The 18927-nt window shown below is 53.1% G+C and overlaps 2 protein-coding genes across 5 annotated transcripts in view; both read right to left on the bottom strand.

Moving 5' to 3' along the window:
- Positions 1 to 4826, bottom strand: part of SLC35F6 (solute carrier family 35 member F6) — a 14048-nt gene extending 9222 nt beyond the window's left edge. For all 4 annotated transcript variants that reach the window (XM_036873313.1, XM_036873312.1, XM_036873315.1 and 1 more), the window contains exon 1: positions 4637 to 4826. In XM_036873313.1, the coding sequence (XP_036729208.1) occupies positions 4637 to 4713 (77 nt within the window). In that variant the 5' untranslated portion in view covers positions 4714 to 4826. The remainder of the gene's footprint in view (positions 1 to 4636) is intronic.
- Positions 1 to 11477, bottom strand: part of CENPA (centromere protein A) — a 36956-nt gene extending 25479 nt beyond the window's left edge. The window contains exons 1-2 of the mRNA XM_036873316.1: positions 11467 to 11477; positions 6488 to 6490 (exon numbers count right to left, since the gene is read on the bottom strand). The gene's annotated coding sequence lies outside the window, so the exon portion shown is untranslated. The remainder of the gene's footprint in view (positions 1 to 6487; positions 6491 to 11466) is intronic.
- Positions 11478 to 18927: the final 7450 nt, after the last annotated feature.

An 18927-nucleotide genomic window follows, 5' to 3' on the forward strand; every position in this document is an offset into this window, starting at 1 on the left:
TTTTTTGTTGTTGAATGAATGGGACTTCCAGACACCGCTAGACAAATAGGCAGGTACTACAGTCCAAAGGCAATGTATCCATGACTGCTAATTTGCCACCTGGTCTGAGGTGTCCCCTGCTGGTGGGACCAGCTGGGCCTGCCCTTCCCTGGGGAGGGGCACTGCACGGGGAGCTGGCTGTAGGGCTGGAGCTAAGCCTCCTCCCTTCCCCCTGCGCTGTCTGCTTTCTCCAAGGGGTGGCTCTGCCTGAACAGGCTGGGGCTGGCAGGTTCCCAGCAGGGGAAATGGAATCTTTTTGTATCTCAGTGCCTGGGGCAGGTTTACACCCCAAGGGTTTGGGTGTCAGGACAGGCTGCCCTGCCCAGACCCTTGGGGCCAGGGAGGAGTTCAGGCCTGCAGTCACTTTGGGATAGAGTCAGGCTTCTCATCTTGGCCCTGGGAAACGTTTGGCTCACTGTGCAGTCTCAGAAGGACCCCAGGTAGCACAGAACACGAGCCAAAAGCCAGACCCGGTTCATCTGGGGGTGAAAGCAATCACTCCCCAGTGGGATAGCACTTACCTCTTTGCAAAACGCTTCACTAACATGTTTTTATGAATGTACAATTCACTGTGTACTGACTTTGTACCAGGCCTGTACTTCTCCCTGAGGAGGCTGAGCACTTCATGTGGGCTGTGTGGTTTAGGCCTCACAACAAGGATCCTCATTTTACAGACAGGGTCTTCAGACCTTGGGGTGGAGAGAGCCGTGTTCAGGCTCATACAGTTAACAATGGGCGGATCTGGGGCCAAACCCATCTGCTTGCACTTATTTTCAGAAAAGGCAGCAGGATACACGGAAAGCTCAGACTTTTGACTCTCACAGGTTGGATGTGTTATAGATTTCTCACCTCTAAATTGGGGATAATAATGCCAACACTGATGAATTCGCAAAAGTAATAAAACATATCAGACCTGGCATATGGCAGGTGGTCAATAAAAGTTCTTTGCTGCCCCTTCTCCCTCTTTCTCCCCTGCTGAGCAGGAGCCACTTCCCCTTGTGTTGGGCGGGCGTGGCCCCAGCTCTGCTCCAGCCTGAAAGCTTCCGGGGAGAGTATCCATCCTCTGGGACCCAGCCTGCAGGCTGACGCAGAGGCACCTGGAGGGCCACAAAGTGCTGAAAGAGGAGAACAAACTCAGCCATCATCTCGGGAAGCTCCTTGTTTGAGAGATGAGAAACCCAGGGACCAGACAGGGCTTGAGGGACACAGGGAAGCACTAGGACCCAGGAGCACCACCCCCTGTTCTGTGCTCCTTCCTCAACACCGATCACCTTCTAACTCAAGTTTCTTCCCACCCCCCTGGCTGAGGTGGGGAAAAGGTCAGCCCTGCAGATGGGCCCTCCGTTCTCTCTGGACACTATATCCTGGAGAAAGCTGTGGGCAGGAGGCCTTGGGGACCCACCAGGCTCAGGCTGAGGCCACATGAGGAAGTGCCCTCCACTGGCAGAGGCGGGCTTCCTTTAGAGTTCCCTGGGCCTTGGAGGGCTCCGGGTGGGCTACCGTTACTAGGGGTGAGTCACTCTGGCGTGGCCTTGCTCAGTAAACTCAAAGCTCAGCGTTCTGAGAGGCATACGCGTCTGTGTGGGACCAGGGGTAGCGGTCAGAAGCTGAGGAAGTGGTTGATGCGGCTGCCTCGCACGGATTAGCTGTGCATCCATTCCCCACAGAATCTGTGCCATTTCCGCTCTCATCCTGGGTCTGTTAAGCCCAGTGAGTCAGCTTCTTTCTCTGGCTTGGGATCTTCAGAAGGGCCCCAGGGCTTCTCCACTCTCTGAGGTGTCATAGCAGGTGGCCCTGGCTCACGTGGTGATAAATGACGACAGCCCCCCCTCTCTTAAGTATTAGATAACTCTCCTCAGTAGATCTTACAAGGAGTCTGGGGAGAAGGTGGGGCACGGATTATCATGCCCATTTCATAGATGAAACTGAGGCTTGGAGAGGCCCAGTGACTCATCTAATCCCATAGCTTCCAAGTCTCATGCTCTTTTCACTGCTACACTGCCCTGCTGACTTAAGGCTTTCTCCAGCTGGCCTGAACCCCTCTGAAGCAATTATCCTGTGCCCACTTTTGGAACCTATGGGTGGGAGGAGGGGCAGCTGCCAAGGCAAAAGTTAGAGCTGGCGCAGGAAGGACAGTGAGAGTCCTTCCCTAAAAGAGGCCCAGTGATCGCAGGCCTCCTGCCACCTTCCTGCAGGCTCCCCGGACCCAGTGAGCCTGACTGTTGGAGAAATGACCCCCACGGCCCCTTCATGGCTGGGTGGGCTTCACAGCCTGCAGAAGTTTAGGAGGGGATGTGAGCCTTCCTGAGTGAGTGTCTACTTGACCCTGGTTCTTTACATGCAGAACCCCAGCTGGATTCAGGAGAGTGGGGCTCCGAAATGTGCACTGGTTCAGGCAGACAGCCCTACGCGGTGCCAGAGGAGGGCAAATGTTTGGTCTCCAGGAAGTGCATCAGCAGAAGCCTGGTGAGGGGGAGAAAGCAGCTACAGAAAGGAGAAGCGAGGGACCTTCTGCCAACACCCAGGGACGAGGCTACAGGGCCAGCCTGATCGGTGACTTTCCCTCCTGGGGGTAGGTGATCCCCAGCCCAGCCCGGCCAGGCCGGCTCCCTGCAGCACACCCAATCCTGCTGAGTGGGCAGTGACCTCCTGCAGCGGACAGCTGACCTGTGGTCCCAGCACAGCAGCAACACATGCTCACGCCCACTTCCTCATCCACTGTCTTCAGTCCTTCAGGGCTGAGGATCCCCTGGCTTCTTAGCTGACCCGTCTGGAGTTTTTTTTACAGAAGGAGCTGAGTCAGCAGTTTACCTCAGTAGGTAACTCAGCTCTCCTTGCGGATGGTGGCCCTGGCAGACCACAGCCACCCTATAAGCACCAGACTGAGGCCTTGGCTTGTGGGACGGATGGACAGATGACTTGTTCTGCTGCAGTCAGATCCTGAGATGGGAGCCCTCAGGTTGAGTTTCCTCTATAGCTAAGGGCTCAGCAAAAGGAGTACCCTTCAGGAGGCCTCAGGGCCCAGGAGCCCAGCACAAGACACAGACACAGGCGGCCAGAGCCTAACCAGAGAGACAGGTGGGCCTCACCCAGAGGTCCACCTCCTGTGGAGAAGGGAGGACACTGTGATTGCCAAGCGTGTACACATCTGTCTCCGCTGCTGCAGATTCTAAGCATTTCAAAGCCTGGGACCTTCTCTTGGTCACTTCTGTCTCCTTCCCTAGGTCTAGGCAGTGCCTCACATGCCTGATGAATCGAACAGGATACTTCTCTCCCAGACCTCTCTTCGGGGGCATTTCTCACATCACTGATGGAGTACGCTGGGAAGAAACACCCTCAAAAACGAATAAGATACGACTATCCCCACCACCCTCAGGGGGCCTGGAGCACAGCCCAGAGGGTGACTGGGGTGACTCCCCTTTGCTCTGGAGCCTGGTAGGGCTCAGGCGGAAGGGAGGTCTGACTGGGAGAGGGTCACTGTCTACTGTCCTCCACGTGCACCTTGGAATTGGTTCAGAGAAAGGGCAGGCTCTGGGTACTGGGGCTCTTAGATGGTGGCAGAGGGGCAGAGAAACGGACAAAGGGCCGCCAAGAGAAGGGGCTGCTTCCCGGGCTTCCTGGTTGTTACAGAGAGGAGGCTATGCTCGGTCCCTTAGCCTCATGACAGCGCCAGGTCCTCAGTCCCCAACCTCCTGAGGACTGTCCTCACTGTCCCACGAGCACCACACCCTCTTACATCAGAGCTGAACTGCCCCCCTGCCCACCCTGCCTGGGTTAATGCCACTTCTGTTCCCCCAGGCAGAAGCCCAGGAGTGATTATTGGATCCTGTGGGTCAGGCCCCATGGCTTCACTCTGCACCTGGTCTCTCCCACCTGACCCTTCCCTTCCCACCTCACTGCCGCCTCCTAGTTCCCCTTATCTGCTATGCAGCACCCTTGGAGTGGTCTTCCTGCAGCCAACTACTTTTCACCTTGACCACCAGGTTCACCGTATCACTTTTAACATGCCACTCCCCATCTCACAAGCCCCTCTTGGATTATGGGACAAAATCCAGCCTGGGCGTTCGGTGCTAGTTACAATCCACTTGGATCTGGCCTTGCTGTTCCTGCCTCGATGTCCCCACCACATGTAGAAATCCTACCGAGGCTTCGAGGCCCAGCTGTAACCCTTCCTCCAAGAGGGGCCCATGGTGCACCCCCTTCTCTGTCATCGCAGCCCTCCACGCTCACTGGTCACTCGGTCCGCACGACGTTTATTGTAGCCCTCCCTGGCCCACAGCTCCTGGAGGGCGGGGCCCCTGATGCCAGCTTGGAAGGGGCAGGGGAGAGAAACTCCCTCCCGTTTAAAGATGAGGAAACTGAGGCGCTGAGTTAGAAAGTGACTCGCTGGGACCAAGCACACAGCGAATCAAAGCCGGGGCTCGGGTCCTGCAGCCGGGGACACGGCCCTGCCCCGCATTTCCCTGCGCCTCGTACCCCTTGGGTGGTCCATAAACCGCATGAACGGATCAGAGCAACTGAGCTGGCTGGTGAAGCCAGGAAAGGAGAGCCGCGAAGGGAGGGCGCGGAGTCCCCTCCCGGCCAGGCCCGGACTCACTTTGCCGAGAGCGTGTTGATGGAGCCGGTGACGAGCATGAGCCCGGCCAGGAACAGCTGGTATTTGGTCCAGGCCATGGCGGCGGATGCTGGGAGCGCGAAACAGGAGCGCGACCTCCGCGCGCGCTTGAGGTGGTAGCCCTCAAACTGGTCACCCCCGGGGTCTGCGGCGCGAGTGCTTCCGGGCCGGCAGTCACATGACCTGAAAGGCCCCGCCCCGCGCCTGCTCACTCCGCCCCCAGGGAGGGCGCGGGGGGCCTGGCGTCTGCGCTCTCCAGAGCCGGAGCCGGGGGCGCTGGTCCTCACAGAGTGACAGTGTCAAGTCACGGGCCCAGGTCTCCCCATCTGCAAAAGGGGCTGATGGGACGATGAAGTGAAAATGCACCGTGGATATTAGAGCGTTCTGTAAACCCTTTAGAGAGATTGAGCTGAACAATGTCAGAGGCAAACCACGAAGTAGAAACGTCCAGCGTGGGAATCTCCTCTCTACTGGATACCCAGGGAACTCCCAGGAGGCCTGAGACGTGTCCCTAGAGATCCCAACCCGCGGTGTTGCTCACATCTTACAGAAAAGTGGCATAAGAATCTAGTTCCTGCTCCCTGGGAGACCGTTTTATAGCCAAGGAAACTAAATTAAGAAAAGCGGGGCTTCCCTGGTGGCGCAGTGGTTAAGAATCCGCCCGCCAATGCAGGAGACACAGGTTCGAGCTCTGGTCTGGGAAGATCCCACATGCCGCGGAGCAAGTAAGCCCGTGCGCCACAACTACTGAGCCTGTGCTCTAGAGCCTGTGAGCCACAACTACTGAGCCCGCGTGCCACAACTACTGAAGCCCACGGGGCTAGAGCCCGTGCTCTGCAACAAGAGAAGCCACCACAATGAGAAGCCTGTGCACCACAATGAAGAGTAGCCCCTGCTCACCGCATCCAGAGAAAAGCCTGCATGCAGCAACGAAGACACAACACAGCCAAAAATAAAATAAATAAAATAAATTAAATTAAAAAAAAAAAGAAAAGCCAAGTGATTTGCTTATGATCAACGCTAGTGAGTGATGGAGTGGGGGTTTGCATGCATATTCTTCAGTCTCCGCCAAATCCGTGCTTTCTGCTCAGTGCCTCCACCAATCTCACCCCGTTGCTCCTTTCTGCATTCCCCGGATGCTGCTCAGAGCACGGAAGGCAGAAAGACCTCGGTTTGTGCGCAGAGGCTTCCAGCTTTTAAAATCCTGCTCCTAGTTTTCAGCCCTCAGCTGCCCTCTGTCCTCATCTCCAGGTCTCTCTCTGCACGCCATGCCATGCCCGGGCACACCACAGGCTGGAGCACAAGGCCTTCAAGGATCTGCTTCAGACCCAGTGAGCATATTTCCCCGTTATTGCAGATCTTGCTGCTAGAGGTGCAGGGGTAGGGCCTGCCTGCCACCTCCTCCTGCTTGCCCCTAAGACTGCCTTGACCTTATGAAAATGACCAGTGTTGAATCACAAAAACTCTCAAGGGGCTGGACCAGGAAGACCTGACAGAGAAGGTGTAGAAGGGGGGTTCTGGACAAAAGTAGGATAGAAGGGGAAGGGCTATCCCAGAGGAGGGAATGGCAGTGCGATGGCACAGAGGTATGAGTGGGCGGGGAGTCTGTCTGGGAGCCGCAGACCATCTGGGAACTTCCCTACACTGTAGTCTGTTCTTTTCAGTCAGTGGGGGAGTTGAGAGACGCAGAAAGAGGTTTCTTCTGAGCTTCTTGTCTTCAACAACACCACTAGTTTCATGTAAAGGAATTACTTCAGTTATCCAAAAATATTGACTTAGACGTTGAGGCCTGTAGAGATGAATGAGACACAGCTTCTGTCGCAAGGGGTAGACCAGCTCGGCCCACAGCAGCTGCATAGCCCCATCCCTGTGGGAGCCAGTTCCCACAGCACAGTGACACACTCAGCGGGGCTCCGAACTGTTTTCCCCACGTGTCCAAGCCAAGGACACTGTCTTGAAATAAACATTACTAATGATTAGTGGTGTCACCTGCCTGACATGATGTCACAGTCTTTGTGTGTCTCCATAGCCACATCATAAAATGCATTTTAGTTTATCACGATGTTCTGACCATTCATCCAACTGCTATCTTTGGAGCCCAGGAGTCAGAGGGATTTACTGGCAAATACACACGGAGTCCACTAAGTGCCAGGCCCAGAGCCAGGTATGGAACCCCAAAGACAAGCGGGACAAGGTCTCTGCCCTCAAGGAGTTTGGGATTTTATGGAGGAGAGGAGTGAGCTCACCGGTAACCATGTGGCAACGTGAGGATGTGTAAGAGGCAGAGGGAGTTGGGAAAGGGACCGATTCCTCAAGAGGCGTGGGAGTAAGGGCATGACAGTGACAATCAGAGCTGTCCTGGATCAGCCACCCCGTCTGTGCCCGCCTGTGGAGAAGGCGGTTGCTCCAGGCAGAGACAACCCTGCTGGACACACGGGAGGTGGTGCCAGCCCCCACACTGGGGAGTGACCTACACCGAGGTTCCAGGTGTCTGCCAGCCTGGCTAGACTACACTTGCCAGGTGAAAAGTAAGGTTGACATTAGTGTCCCCAGGTAGCAGCAAGGCATGGGGCCTCAGGAGATTGGAATTCTGAGAAAAGTAGAGAGGAATCAGGGTGGATATTGTAGAAAAAGAATGCCACTTGCCATTTCAGTAAACAAAGGCTGATGGTCATAAAGCCCTCAGCCACTGCAGCCGCCCCAACCATGCGCCCTGAGGGGATTCAGGATGGAGAAAGCAGGATAGGTAGTTAAGGTGCAGATCAAAGGAATAATTTTAAAAAGTCCAGATTCTTGCAGTGCCCCATACAAAGTAAAGCACTAAAATCATTACCTTGAGATGTCTGTTTGTGTGTGTGTGTGTGTGTGTGTGATTAGCAGTAATCTTTTGATGTTCAAACACAGGGGGTTTTTTTTCCAGCAAAAACTCCTCTATATCCTGGCTTCTCCCATACCTCTTGGGAACAATTCCTCAGAGCTATCTGAGAAGCTGATTCCCAGGCTATAGTCCTCAGTAAGGTCATCGAATAAAACATAACTCAGTTTTTAGGTTGTGTGTGTGTTTTTTTTTTTTTTCAGTCGACAATATGTTCATACATTGGCTTTGCAAAATCCTTCAGATTGTTATTTGATGAAATTCAGGGGTAGAGCTTAAGGTATATTTTGGATACAAATTTGCCTCATAATTTTGGAAGTACTGATTTCCTGGGCTAAATAACATGTTCCCAAATACATGTTGTTAATACTTTGTACTTGGCCTGGATCTCTGCCCTTCTAAATTTCTGGGGAGATCTGGTGTCCTTGAGGGTGCTGCCCAGGGAAGCCACTGAAGACTTTGGTGGCTGGGGACAGCAGAGACAATGGGTAAGGTGAAGTGGGGCAGGGAGATTTGGGGGTTTCTGGGGCCTCCTCTCTTCCTCTCTGAACCTTTACAAAGTCAAAGGTGGGCCAGCCTTCTTTGGGTGGTGATCTTGTCCATCAGAGGAGCAGTTGTCTTCGAATTGCTCAGTTTTTATTGTCCTGACTAAGACTATAGCTTGCCCAAAGATCACTTGGAGTTATATGAAAGAGAGCAAATTTTCAGCAAAGGGAGGAAATTTACTAACCCTTAGGGGTGCCAGAGCCACAGAATCCTCATGTGTGGATGGGGCAGTAGGTGGAGATAGGAATTTTTTCATGTACCCCTAAGAGGGCAGAATCTCCAGAAGTGGAATGACATCTGTGCAAGTTGTCCCAGGCTAGGGAAGAGAGGGAGGCTGGGTCTGCCACTTAGAGCAAAGTGACCAGGTTCAGTCACTTAATCATTCAGAGCCCTACTTTCCTATCTATAAAATGGGAACAATACAGTCTCAGCTTTTTGTGCAGAGGGAAGGAGGGCAGATGTGGAAGTGCAGCGGAGGTGTGGGGAGAGTTAGTATAGCTGCTCTGAGGTCAGGGCAGGTCTAGCAGAGCAGTGCCAAGAAGGATCTCAGGCTGTGTGTTAAAAAGCACTTCTCAGGATTTTCATAAAAGCATGATCCAGGCTTTGGGTCTTTTCTCTCAAAGTCCTGGACACTTTGAACAAAATTGTGTGCTATCTTCAAAGAGCCTCTAATTTCCAGAATCAAATAAAATGCATCCCTGCAAACTCCTGCATTTGTACTCAAAGCTTACTGCCTGCCTGTGGCTTATCTGAAAGACTGAATATTCTCCTAATCAATTTAATCACATTTTGGATTAGAAGAGTTATTTTACCCTGGGAAGGACAGTGATACGTTGAGAGACAGGCCAGGTCAGACATGTTTTGGTTTGAACAAGTTTTTTGCTGTACGTCCTTGGGCCATTTCCCTTCTGTGTAGACTGCTCCCCTGCTAGAAGGTGCCCTCCTGATGGGCAGGTAACCAAACCTTAGTCAGGCTCCTGAACCTTCTCCTAGGCCCATCTGTGCACTTTCTTATAAAATCCAGTTTTATTAAGAACCCTGCTAAGTCAGTTTAACCAGAACCTGCCCCCCCCTCCATATCTGACCATCTTTGTTATCTGATCGAGTTCCTCACCATCCCCCAGGGGATGTCTGATTACCCTGGCCTGTCTTCAGCAAGAATCCTGTTATGTTGGTTTAGCCAAATCCCCCTGACCCCGATGTATCCTCTTAGTAATTTTCCATCCTCTGACTCCTCCCCACCCCCACCCCTCTGACCTGTCACTAGGCTATAAATTCCCACTTGCCCACGCTGTATTTGGAATTGAGCCTTGTTCTATGCTGAGGTTTCTTTCCCCCTATTGTAATTCTCCTGAATAAAATCTGTTTTTATCACTCTAACTAGTGTCCGGCTCTGTTTTTTCTTTGACACAGGGCTGGGTATCTAGTTGCCCATCTCTCCCGACAGGGTGGGCATTGCAGGGCAGCCATCTGAGACTGTGGCTGGAAAGAGGAGGGAGGGGTTTGGGAGGAGGAGGGCAGGGTCCAGATCCGGCTCTCTCCTGGGGGAGACCCAGGAGGCAACAGAACCAGGCCTGACAGGACCTAACCGGGAAGGGAATGTGAATGGTCTATACCGGTGCAGACGGGGTAGATGTTGTTCATGAGCTCTTTCCGGCTGACTTTACAGCTGGTTTCTATGGCGACCAGAGATGATTAGATTAGGCAGCACCTGCTCCTTCCAGCTTCAGGCCCTCATAAGGTCATTCTCAAATCTTTCCTCTTTGCCTTTATTTCATAGCATCATCTTTGGCCTGAAGTATTTAAGCTCTTTATTATATTGGGTTTGCTGGTGTATGAGACCAAAATGAATCACAGCTGATAATTCCAGCAATGTCACTTCCAGGGATTTATTCTAAAGGATTTTCCGTATGAGTTTGTTAAAGCAGCGGATTGGGAACCACCTAAATGTCCATCGAAAGTATAGTAGTTAAATGGTACCTCCATATACCCCCCACAGGGAATGCAGGGTGGCATTACAAAGGGACAAGGATGGTCTTTATATGCTGATGTACAGTGATCTCCAAGATGCCTTTTTTTTGTTTGTTTTGTTTTTTTAAAAAATAATATTTATTTATTTGGCTGTGCCGGGTTAGTTACGGCACACAGGATGTTCGTTGCTGCCTGTGGGATCTTCGTTGTGGCGTGCAAATCTTTAGTTGCGGCATGGGGAATCTTTTAGTTGCTGCATGCAGGCTCTTAGTTGCGGCATGTGTGATCTAGTTCCCTGACCAGGGATCGAACCCCAGCCCCCGGAATTGGGAGTGCCGTGTCTTAACCGCTGGACCACCAGGGAAGTCCCCAAGATGCCTTGTTAAGTGCCCTGTGCAGGAAAAGATATCATTTGTGTAAAAAAGTTAAAAAAAAACTTTGTAAATTACAAAGATTACTCTGGACAGACATGTAGAAACTGATAATCCCGGAATTTGGCAGTAGAGGGCTAAAAGACTCACTTTCATCACATACCCTTTCGCTACCTTTTGGATTTCATACCATATGTACCTTTACCTATTCAAAAATGATAAACAGAATAAAGGATGCAGTACCAGGAAGATGGTGCACCTATGAACGGGACACTTCATTTTCACAACTACCAGAATTGAGACCTTCTCCCAGACACGCAGCTTCCCTGAAACTGTGTGGGAAGTTTGGGAAGCACAGTCTTGCTGCCCAAGAACTGGGTTATGGTCCTGAGGACTGAGTACTGACTTGCTGTGTGCTTGTAGGCTAGTCACTTCCCCTCTCTGAACTTCAGTTGGACCACCTGACAACCTAAGGGCTTCCCAGATCCTGGGCTCTGCCCCTGCAGGTTGGTCAATACGAGGTTCACCACACAGCCACTAGATGGTGTGCTGCCCCTACTGCTAAAGGAGAGATGCTGTGGCTGGGGCCCATCCAGCTTTTAAAAATGTTTGTGAGTCACGTGAGGAAATTTTAACATCAAAAAGCATCCCCCACAGGAGTATCTTGGGCATTGTAAGGTAAGTGATTCAGAGAGATGCAGAATAACAAAAAGATGGGCTGAGGACTCTGCTTCTCTTGGGGTCAAATGGTGGAGGATGCAGTCAAGTGTCCTCAACCACGATGGGAGAGTGGACTGCTTAAGAGGTTGGCAGGACCCCAGCCCTGGCACAAGGTTTCAGACTCCCTGTCAGTTTAGGGATTCCTTGGCTGGGGCAGACAGCCTTGAAGGGCATGGGCTGTGGAATCAATGGTGGGCAGGTCTGTTGACCTCCTTGAGCCTCTGTTTCCCATTTGCAAAACGGGTGTAATAGTCATAGCTACCCTATAGGGTTGATCTGGCAAATAAACAATTATTTGTAGTTCCCTTAGTAGTCTCTGACCTTGACACATCAGAAGAGCTCAGTAAATGTAGCTTTCGTGCATATAAAGAGTGGAGACTCAGCTGCGTCTATGGAGGACACTCCTGGGGACTGATATCCATGACCGAGCCCAGATGGAAGAAGGCAGGAGGGCTTCTCGGAGAAGGAGGTTCCCCAAGTGAGGAAGCAGTATTCTGAACTATTTTGCAGATGGAGCTAATCACTGCTGGGCTCAGAAGGCATTCCTTAGCCATCCAATGTAGACGTTTCCCAGATTTTACTTTTTATGCGGACATTCGAGGCAAGTATTGCCTATCTTTGCTTGAAAGCGGTTCTGTATAAATGTTATAAAATGTAAACGCTATGGAATAAGAAGGGAGGATGGCCTTTTAAAGAAGTTTTTGGCCAAAGCCAGCATTTGAAATGGCTGGAAATCAGTAGGACTGTTAATGTGTAATTTTTAGCGACTCCAGGCAAACGACCTTTTATCCACAGCAGAGATAGGTTTTAGCCGGAGGGGGCAGGCAGGGCAAGTGTGTCAGGGGAGGACACGTTCTCCTGAGTGAGACTTGACCATGTGGGCGGGGCCTCGGCACCTCCTAGCTCTCTTCCCCTCTGAGCAGCTCCCTCAGCTATGGAGGTGCCTGGAGGAAGGGGTGTCCTTTTCCCCCACACAATGGGGATGTTTTTCACCACATGAGGTTGTGCCTCCCAGAAGGGGCTCCTTTGATTCCACCAAGGGGAGTCGAAACCAGCTTGCTTTAGGCCTGAGAGAGTCGAATGGAAATAGGTTTTCCTTTCTCCAACATAGAGAGACCTGCGGGAGATCTTTACTGAAAGCAGCAGACCCCAGTCTTTCTCACTTTCTTTCTCCAAAACAGTGCTTCCAAAAGGTTCCTGTAAAAATGCAGATTCCCAAGTTGATTGCTTGGAGATTCTCAAAGGGTGGGTCTGGTGAGTTGGTCCTGGCTGGCCTGGGCTGTCTCCACACCATCTGACGTGGGGACTCCTGTGTGAGGGGCCCTGGGGCGGGGGCCGGGGGGCAGCACTGAATGATCCCAGAAGCATGGGCTGGAGAGAGGCAGCCGAAGGACCTCAGAGGCCCCATCTCAGGGCTGCTGGCTGAGCAGATGAGCTTGGGCAATTCCTTCCAGAAGCAAAGAGCGGCAGGGTGGCCCAGGCTGAGGGCAGTGAGGTGCGGTGGGAAGGACACTGCATTTTCAGTCCGGGCTTTGCTCCTTCCCACTTGTGTGACCTTGGGCAGATCATTCAACCTCCCTGAATCTTGGCTCATCTGTAAAGTGGGGAGAGTGATTCCTGCCTTGTACAGTGCTGGCATCTGGTAGGTATTCAACAGTGGTGGCTGTTCTTTTCCCTGTAGTAGAGAATTTTAACTTGGCCATGGACTCCTGGGGGACAGGCTTCAGGGTATCTGCCTGTGCTGTGGGAACAGGGGATGGGGTGAGCCTATGCCCCTCATAACGCTGCCCAAGCACACCCTCTCCCTGCCAAGGACCCCCTGGGCCAGCCGGTCCAGGCCTCTCCCTGATTCTTACTCTCTCGGTTCAGAGCCACTGAAAGTACAGATTCCTGTGACCGCCTCCTTGGTCCTTCTCAGGCCTCAGTTTTCTGATGGGTGAAATGAGGCAGGTTGAGCTTTTGGGGTTCCTTCTAACTCTGGTCAAATCTTGTGCAGTGATTAGTTCTGCCCTAGGCAGACTGAGGCAGGGAAAGGCAAGCCCCATGTGCTGCTTTACAGCCCCGCTGAAGACGGGACCTGGGCCTGCGCTGACTCCCCGGCAGCTCCCAGTGCATCCTGGGTGACACGGGACATTGTCCGCATGCGAGAGTCAGACTTTTCCCCATGAATCGACAGGAAGGAAGGGAGAAGTGCTCTCCACAATTGTTAAAACCAGAGAGGCCTTTCAGGCCGAGACTGGCTCTGCCACTTTCCTTGTATGACTATGGACACATTATTTCAGCACTGAGTCTCCTCATTTACAAATCGAGGGGCAGGATAAGGTGGTCCCTTTGGGGCCTCTCCGTAATGGCAGACCCATGAGGTTGGGACAGCTTGGTCCTACCCTGAGCTGTCTGTAAATTTCCTCGTAAAGATCCATCCTGTCCTCATGCTTTCTGGGCCCTTCTTGAGGTTGGCTGGGAAGCTGAAGCTCCCTCCTCCTAAGTGTTTCAGCTGTGGGACTTTAGACAAGTCCACAGGCCTAGCTGAAGCATGCAACCCTTATTTGTAGGGTTTGACTGCTTCACAGGTTCAGGGAGGAGATGAAGGGGTCAACTGTACAGTGATGCGCTGGGTATGGTAGATTACAAGGTTCATCTTAACACCCCAGGCAGCTGCTATTCATTTTTGATGCTTGAATTGAAAACAGGATGACAGCAGTCTGGTCCAGGCAGACAGCTGGCCCAACATCCTGGCAGCCCATTCATTTGCCCACCCCTACTCCCAGCCCAGAGCTGGCCCTGGGGGAGGTGGTCTCTTGGGGGAGGGACTTGGGTCTTCTGAGTTTCCTCAGCTGTTGGGTGGTGGAAGAGCCAAGTGGACATGTGGTACCTGCCTGCCCCTCCTGGCCTCATACACTCCTACAGGCCTGTGTTCCTCCTTCCTGCCCTGGAGGCAGGGGTGCTGGGGCTACTGCTGCTGCCGGAGGATCTGATCTGTGGGTTGGAAGCCCCTGTGAAACATGAGGCCCGGGAGAGCCAGGGAGATTCCATCACAGGGTTTTGAAAATCTTCCCCCTTCCTAGCTGTGCCACAGGCCCTCCTTGGCCTCCCTGGCAGGCAAGGGGAGTAAATTGTTCTCAGCTCTGGAAGCAGCAGCTGGGGCATCCCAGGCCCTCCCAGCTCTTGGAGAAGCGCCTGCTATGTGCCCCCTGCCACTCCCCTGTCCAGGCTGGTATAGAGATGGAGCAGTCCTTCCAGAGAGCAGTTGCATCCATCAGGACAGAGTGGAGGTCCCTGTACTTTGCTGCCAGGTGTATTTTCTGAAACTCTAAATTACATGCATTGTTCCTTTGCCCTGGCTCCCTGCTGCCTGTGAAATAATATACCCACACACCCCAGCTTGGTGGATGCATCCAGGGTCTCTCTTCCACTCTCCTCCTCTTTTCCCTCCTCTTTCTCCCTCTCACATGTCCACAACCATCTTTTGATGCCTGTTAAGTGTAGGTACCTGTGAGGCTCCAGAGATATAACCACGAAGGAGATGGACACAGAGCTTCCCCCTCAGCCCCACGCCCTCCCCTTCCCAAGCAGCCCTGGGCTCCTCCCATTGCTCTGGATCCTTCTGAGAGCATTGCCTTGTCTGAGCCTTCATGCAAGCTCCTGCCTCTGCAGTGCCTTTGCCATTTGCTACTTCCCAGCCTTCCTTCCAGGCTCCGTCAGGGCCAGCTCTACTCCATGTCCACCCCCTCCCCGGCCAGCTCTCCCCCCGCATCAGCCCCCTCCCCTCCCCAGCATGTGTGCATACCTGCGAAACCAACAGCACAATCAAGACAGTGAATATACCCCTCACCCCAAATCTTTCCTGTGCCCCTTTTTAAAGTGCCCCTCCTGGCGCTGTAAACTGTCGATTTGCTGTCTGTCCCTCTAGATCAGTTTACACTTCCCAGAGTTTTAAATGGATGGCATTCTACAGTGTGCCCTCTCTGTCTGACTTCTGTGATCTTTTGTGACTCATCCATGTTGCACGTATCACTGGTTCATCCCTTCCTGTTGCTGAGTGGTAACTAGTTCCCGGCATGGAAATACCCAGTTGGTTTATCCATTTACCTGCTGGTGGACGTTTGGGCTGTTCCTGTGTTTTGCTGTTACAAATAAAGCTCGGCAGCTTGTGTTGATATGGAAGGAGAACTACTCGGGGAGCTGGCAGCCCCCCCGGCTCTGTCACCCACTCCCTGTGTGCAGGTCCCCTCTCCTCGCCGAGCCTCAGCGTTCGCTTCTGGAACATAAAGAGGACTCATGGGTCCTAAGGTGCCTCTAGCCCTGACAGCTGCTGTCTTTACATGTCTGCATTGTCCCGGCCTCCCAGGGCCTGCCCCACCCCACTGCGCTCCGGGTGATGGGAGGGCCCGTGTAGAGCCTGGGCCTGGTTAGGACCAGGGTGCTCTGGGCACAGCCCTGCCCAAGCCTCGCTCTAGAGCCCCGAGGAGGAAGCTCCTGTCGCTCATCCGTTCCAGGGGTCTCAGGCGAAGGACTTTGGAATTAGAAAGGACTGCCTGACTTGTTCATGAATCCCCTGCAATGTTCGTCCAGGCTCTGCTCCAGGGACCGGAGTCTTTGCCTCGTGTGGCCACCCCACTCACCGTTGGCAGCAGACAGCTGACCCTCAGAGTCTACCCGCCTTGGAAGTTGGGGGGCCCGGGCAGGGGAGGTGGAGCTAGGTCTGCCCCTGTTCTCCCTGCCCGGCTCACTGGCTCCCTCCCTGCCTCCCAGCAGCCCCAGCAGTGCCCTACTTAGACCCCAGGGAGGGGTCTGCCCATCTGTTCGCCCGCGATGGGCTGGAGGGGCGGGGCAGCAGCAGATGCGTATCGCATCCGTGGTGCCAGATCTGGAAGATTAATCCCAAATCGTTCAGGTCTTGGGAACACTGGACTCGTTTCCCTGCAGCCTGATTTCACCCCCTCCCCCTCCTCCCCCCTCCTCTTGCCCTCAACCTGCTACTCCCTCCCGGGGGCTCAGGGAGGGCTGTGCTCAGGCTTACCCTGTCTTCCGGAGGCTGCTGAAGCAGCAGCCGGTCCCTAACTGCCTGGGAGGGAAGCTGGGAAGGTGAGAAAACAGAGCAGCACAGCTACCCAGAGCGTATGGTGGCCAGTTCGGAAGGTGGAACCACAGCCTCGGGGTCAGAACCTGGTTCTGCCACTTACTGGTTGGTTGGGTGACTTTAGGCAAATGGTGTGACCTCCCTCACCTCCTCTCCTCACCCAGGAGATGGAGACAATTGATGTGATGAGGGTTGTGATGAGATTCTGGTAACACATCTAGCCCAGCTCCTGGCGCTTGCTTAATACATATTCTGTGCTACACCCATCCCAGCCCCAGCTGACTTCAGGGTCCTGGACGTCAGCAGCTTCCCGTGGCAGATCTCAACTCTTAAGGTCATCTGAGTGCTCCAGTGACTGCCCCCCCGCCCCTCCCCTCAGGGACAGACCGGTTGCCTGAGAGAGGCGCTGAGTCTGAGCCCGGAAGGGGATGAATGGGCGGTGCTCAGCTCTGGGGCTGGGGCTGGGGTGTGGCTGGGCAGAGCTGAGCTCAATGATGATGCCCAAACGAGGCGGTGGCGGGGGTGGGGGGGTGGGGGGTGGGGGAGGGTGAAGGCTGAGCTAGGCGAGGAAGCACCTGCTATTTTCAGCAAGTCCAAATCCCCAGCCCAGGTCACTGACATCCCGGGAGACTGGAGAGCTACGGACTGGAGCCTCATCACCTGTGAGAGTTGATTAAACAGACAGTTTTAGAGCACAGATAAAAGGAAGTGGTGAGCAGCTGGAGCCAGAAACAGTTCACCAAGAACATGCTGGAATAAACGTCGTCCTAAATTATGGGTCCTCTATTCGGTCTTGTTCTCTTTGATATTTTCATCAAAGGCTTGAATAATGGCACAGAAAGCTGGATTATCAAATCTGTGGGTGACACGGAGCTGGGAGAGAGCGGGAGTAGATTTAACAGTGGAACCAGGCTTCAACACCCAGAACATCACCAAAAGCCTGGAACCAACCAGATGAGATTCTAGTAGCGCTAAGTCAGCGAGATCTTGCACTGACATTAAGAAAAGCAGCTGCTCAGCTACCTCACAGGAAAGATCTGGCTTGAAAGGTACATAACAGGCATTGACTTTTTCTCTTACCCTGGCATTGGCTACCTGGCATATGCACACTCGAGGGCAAAGAGATGTCCTCAGTCCTCCCCAGCCTGGATAAATAAGCAGGACATCAGAGAGAGGAGGGAGAATCACTTTAGTTCTGAGTTGTCAATCTGGGGGAAGAGTGCTGTGGTCCCCTCCTCTCCAGCCTAGCCAGGTTGGGGCAGCGGGCTCCCAGGAATCCCTCATTGAAACTACCAGAGGGAAGACAGCATCTTCTTCCCAGGTTGGATGTCTACTTAGACATAAACTTGCTGCTCCATCTTCTGCTTATTTGAACAAGGGTGAAGAGCATTGGGGAGGGGTGGCAGGGGTTCCTGGGGGCCGTCTGTACTCCCACTGACTGGCATGGTCAGAATGTGTGAGTGTCCTGTGGACCAAGTGGACACTGGAAGTTGGCTGGGCCACCTTTGGATTTTTACAGTGTTCCACCCAAGAGGGCAGGCTGTGGGGCCAGAGGAGGCTGCGGGGGGACCCCCACGGGCTAGAGCCTGTGGGGACATTGGGTTGCCCCTCCGTGGAACAGGGCGACGAAGAGGCTCCTGTGTGGGTCCTGAGAACCCCACACGGGGCCCTGGAGAGCCAGCGTTGGAAGCCAGGCCACAGGAGGGCTTCCATTGTCTTTTTTTTTTTAAGTTTTTATTGAATTTGTTACAATATTGCTTCTGTTTTATGTTTTGGTTTTCTGGCCATGAGGCATGTGGGATCTTAGCTCCCTCACCAGGGATGGAACCTGCACCCTCTTCACTGGAAGGTGAAGTCTTAACCACTGGACCACCAGGGAAGTCCCTCCATTGTCTTTTTAATTCCTCTCCCCAGACTGAGACTGTGGAAGGGCCAGAAATAGAAGGAGGGGGCTGGGGAGAAGAGCATGCCTCCTCTCCTTTCTAAGTCCCTTCGGCTGAAGGATGGTCTATTCTGGGAACAGGGAGAATATGAGCATCAAAATGGATCTGAGATTAAAGTTTTAAACTGGACTAGACTGGACTGGACTTCCTTATACCCAAGAGTGACCACAAAGCTCTGGGATTAGCCCCAGCTGATGTTTAAGAGGCAGGAATGGGAGACTCAAGCTAGTGTTGCTAAAGGCCATGAAGGGAGGAAAAACAAAGCCATTTCTCCCTTGGGGTCCACCAGGTTCAGACAGTACAATAATCCTGTTGCAGGAGCCTGAGGGCCATGGGGCTTTCAGCTGCCAGTAATGGAAAACCGATCTGGGTCTTACACTTTTTGTCTCCTGTGACGAGACGGCCTGAGGTCAGGGGTTCCAGGGACTGCTCACTGTCACAGTGACAAATAAGCTCTCCATCTTCTCCTTCTGCCATCCCCACTGTGTCCATGATGTCTTCTCTCATGGCTGTCACTATTCCAGGCATCACACATAGACCTGGCAAGGTTCAGTCAAAGTAGAGTGGCATTTCCTCCCTTGTGATTTCTTTTAGGAAAGCCTCTCCTAGCAGCCCCCAGCAGACTTCTCTGAAGAGCCCATTAACCAGAATGGAACACACTCGTACTAATTCAGTCTTTGGAAAGCTGCTCGAGGTCACAGTGATTGGCTTATTTCCTGGAACAGGCGTTGAGGGAGGGTGAGCACCTGAGGAATGTCTCCCTCTGC

This window comes from Balaenoptera musculus, chromosome 13 (genome assembly GCF_009873245.2).
Source record: "Balaenoptera musculus isolate JJ_BM4_2016_0621 chromosome 13, mBalMus1.pri.v3, whole genome shotgun sequence".
Lineage (NCBI taxonomy): Eukaryota > Metazoa > Chordata > Mammalia > Artiodactyla > Balaenopteridae > Balaenoptera > Balaenoptera musculus.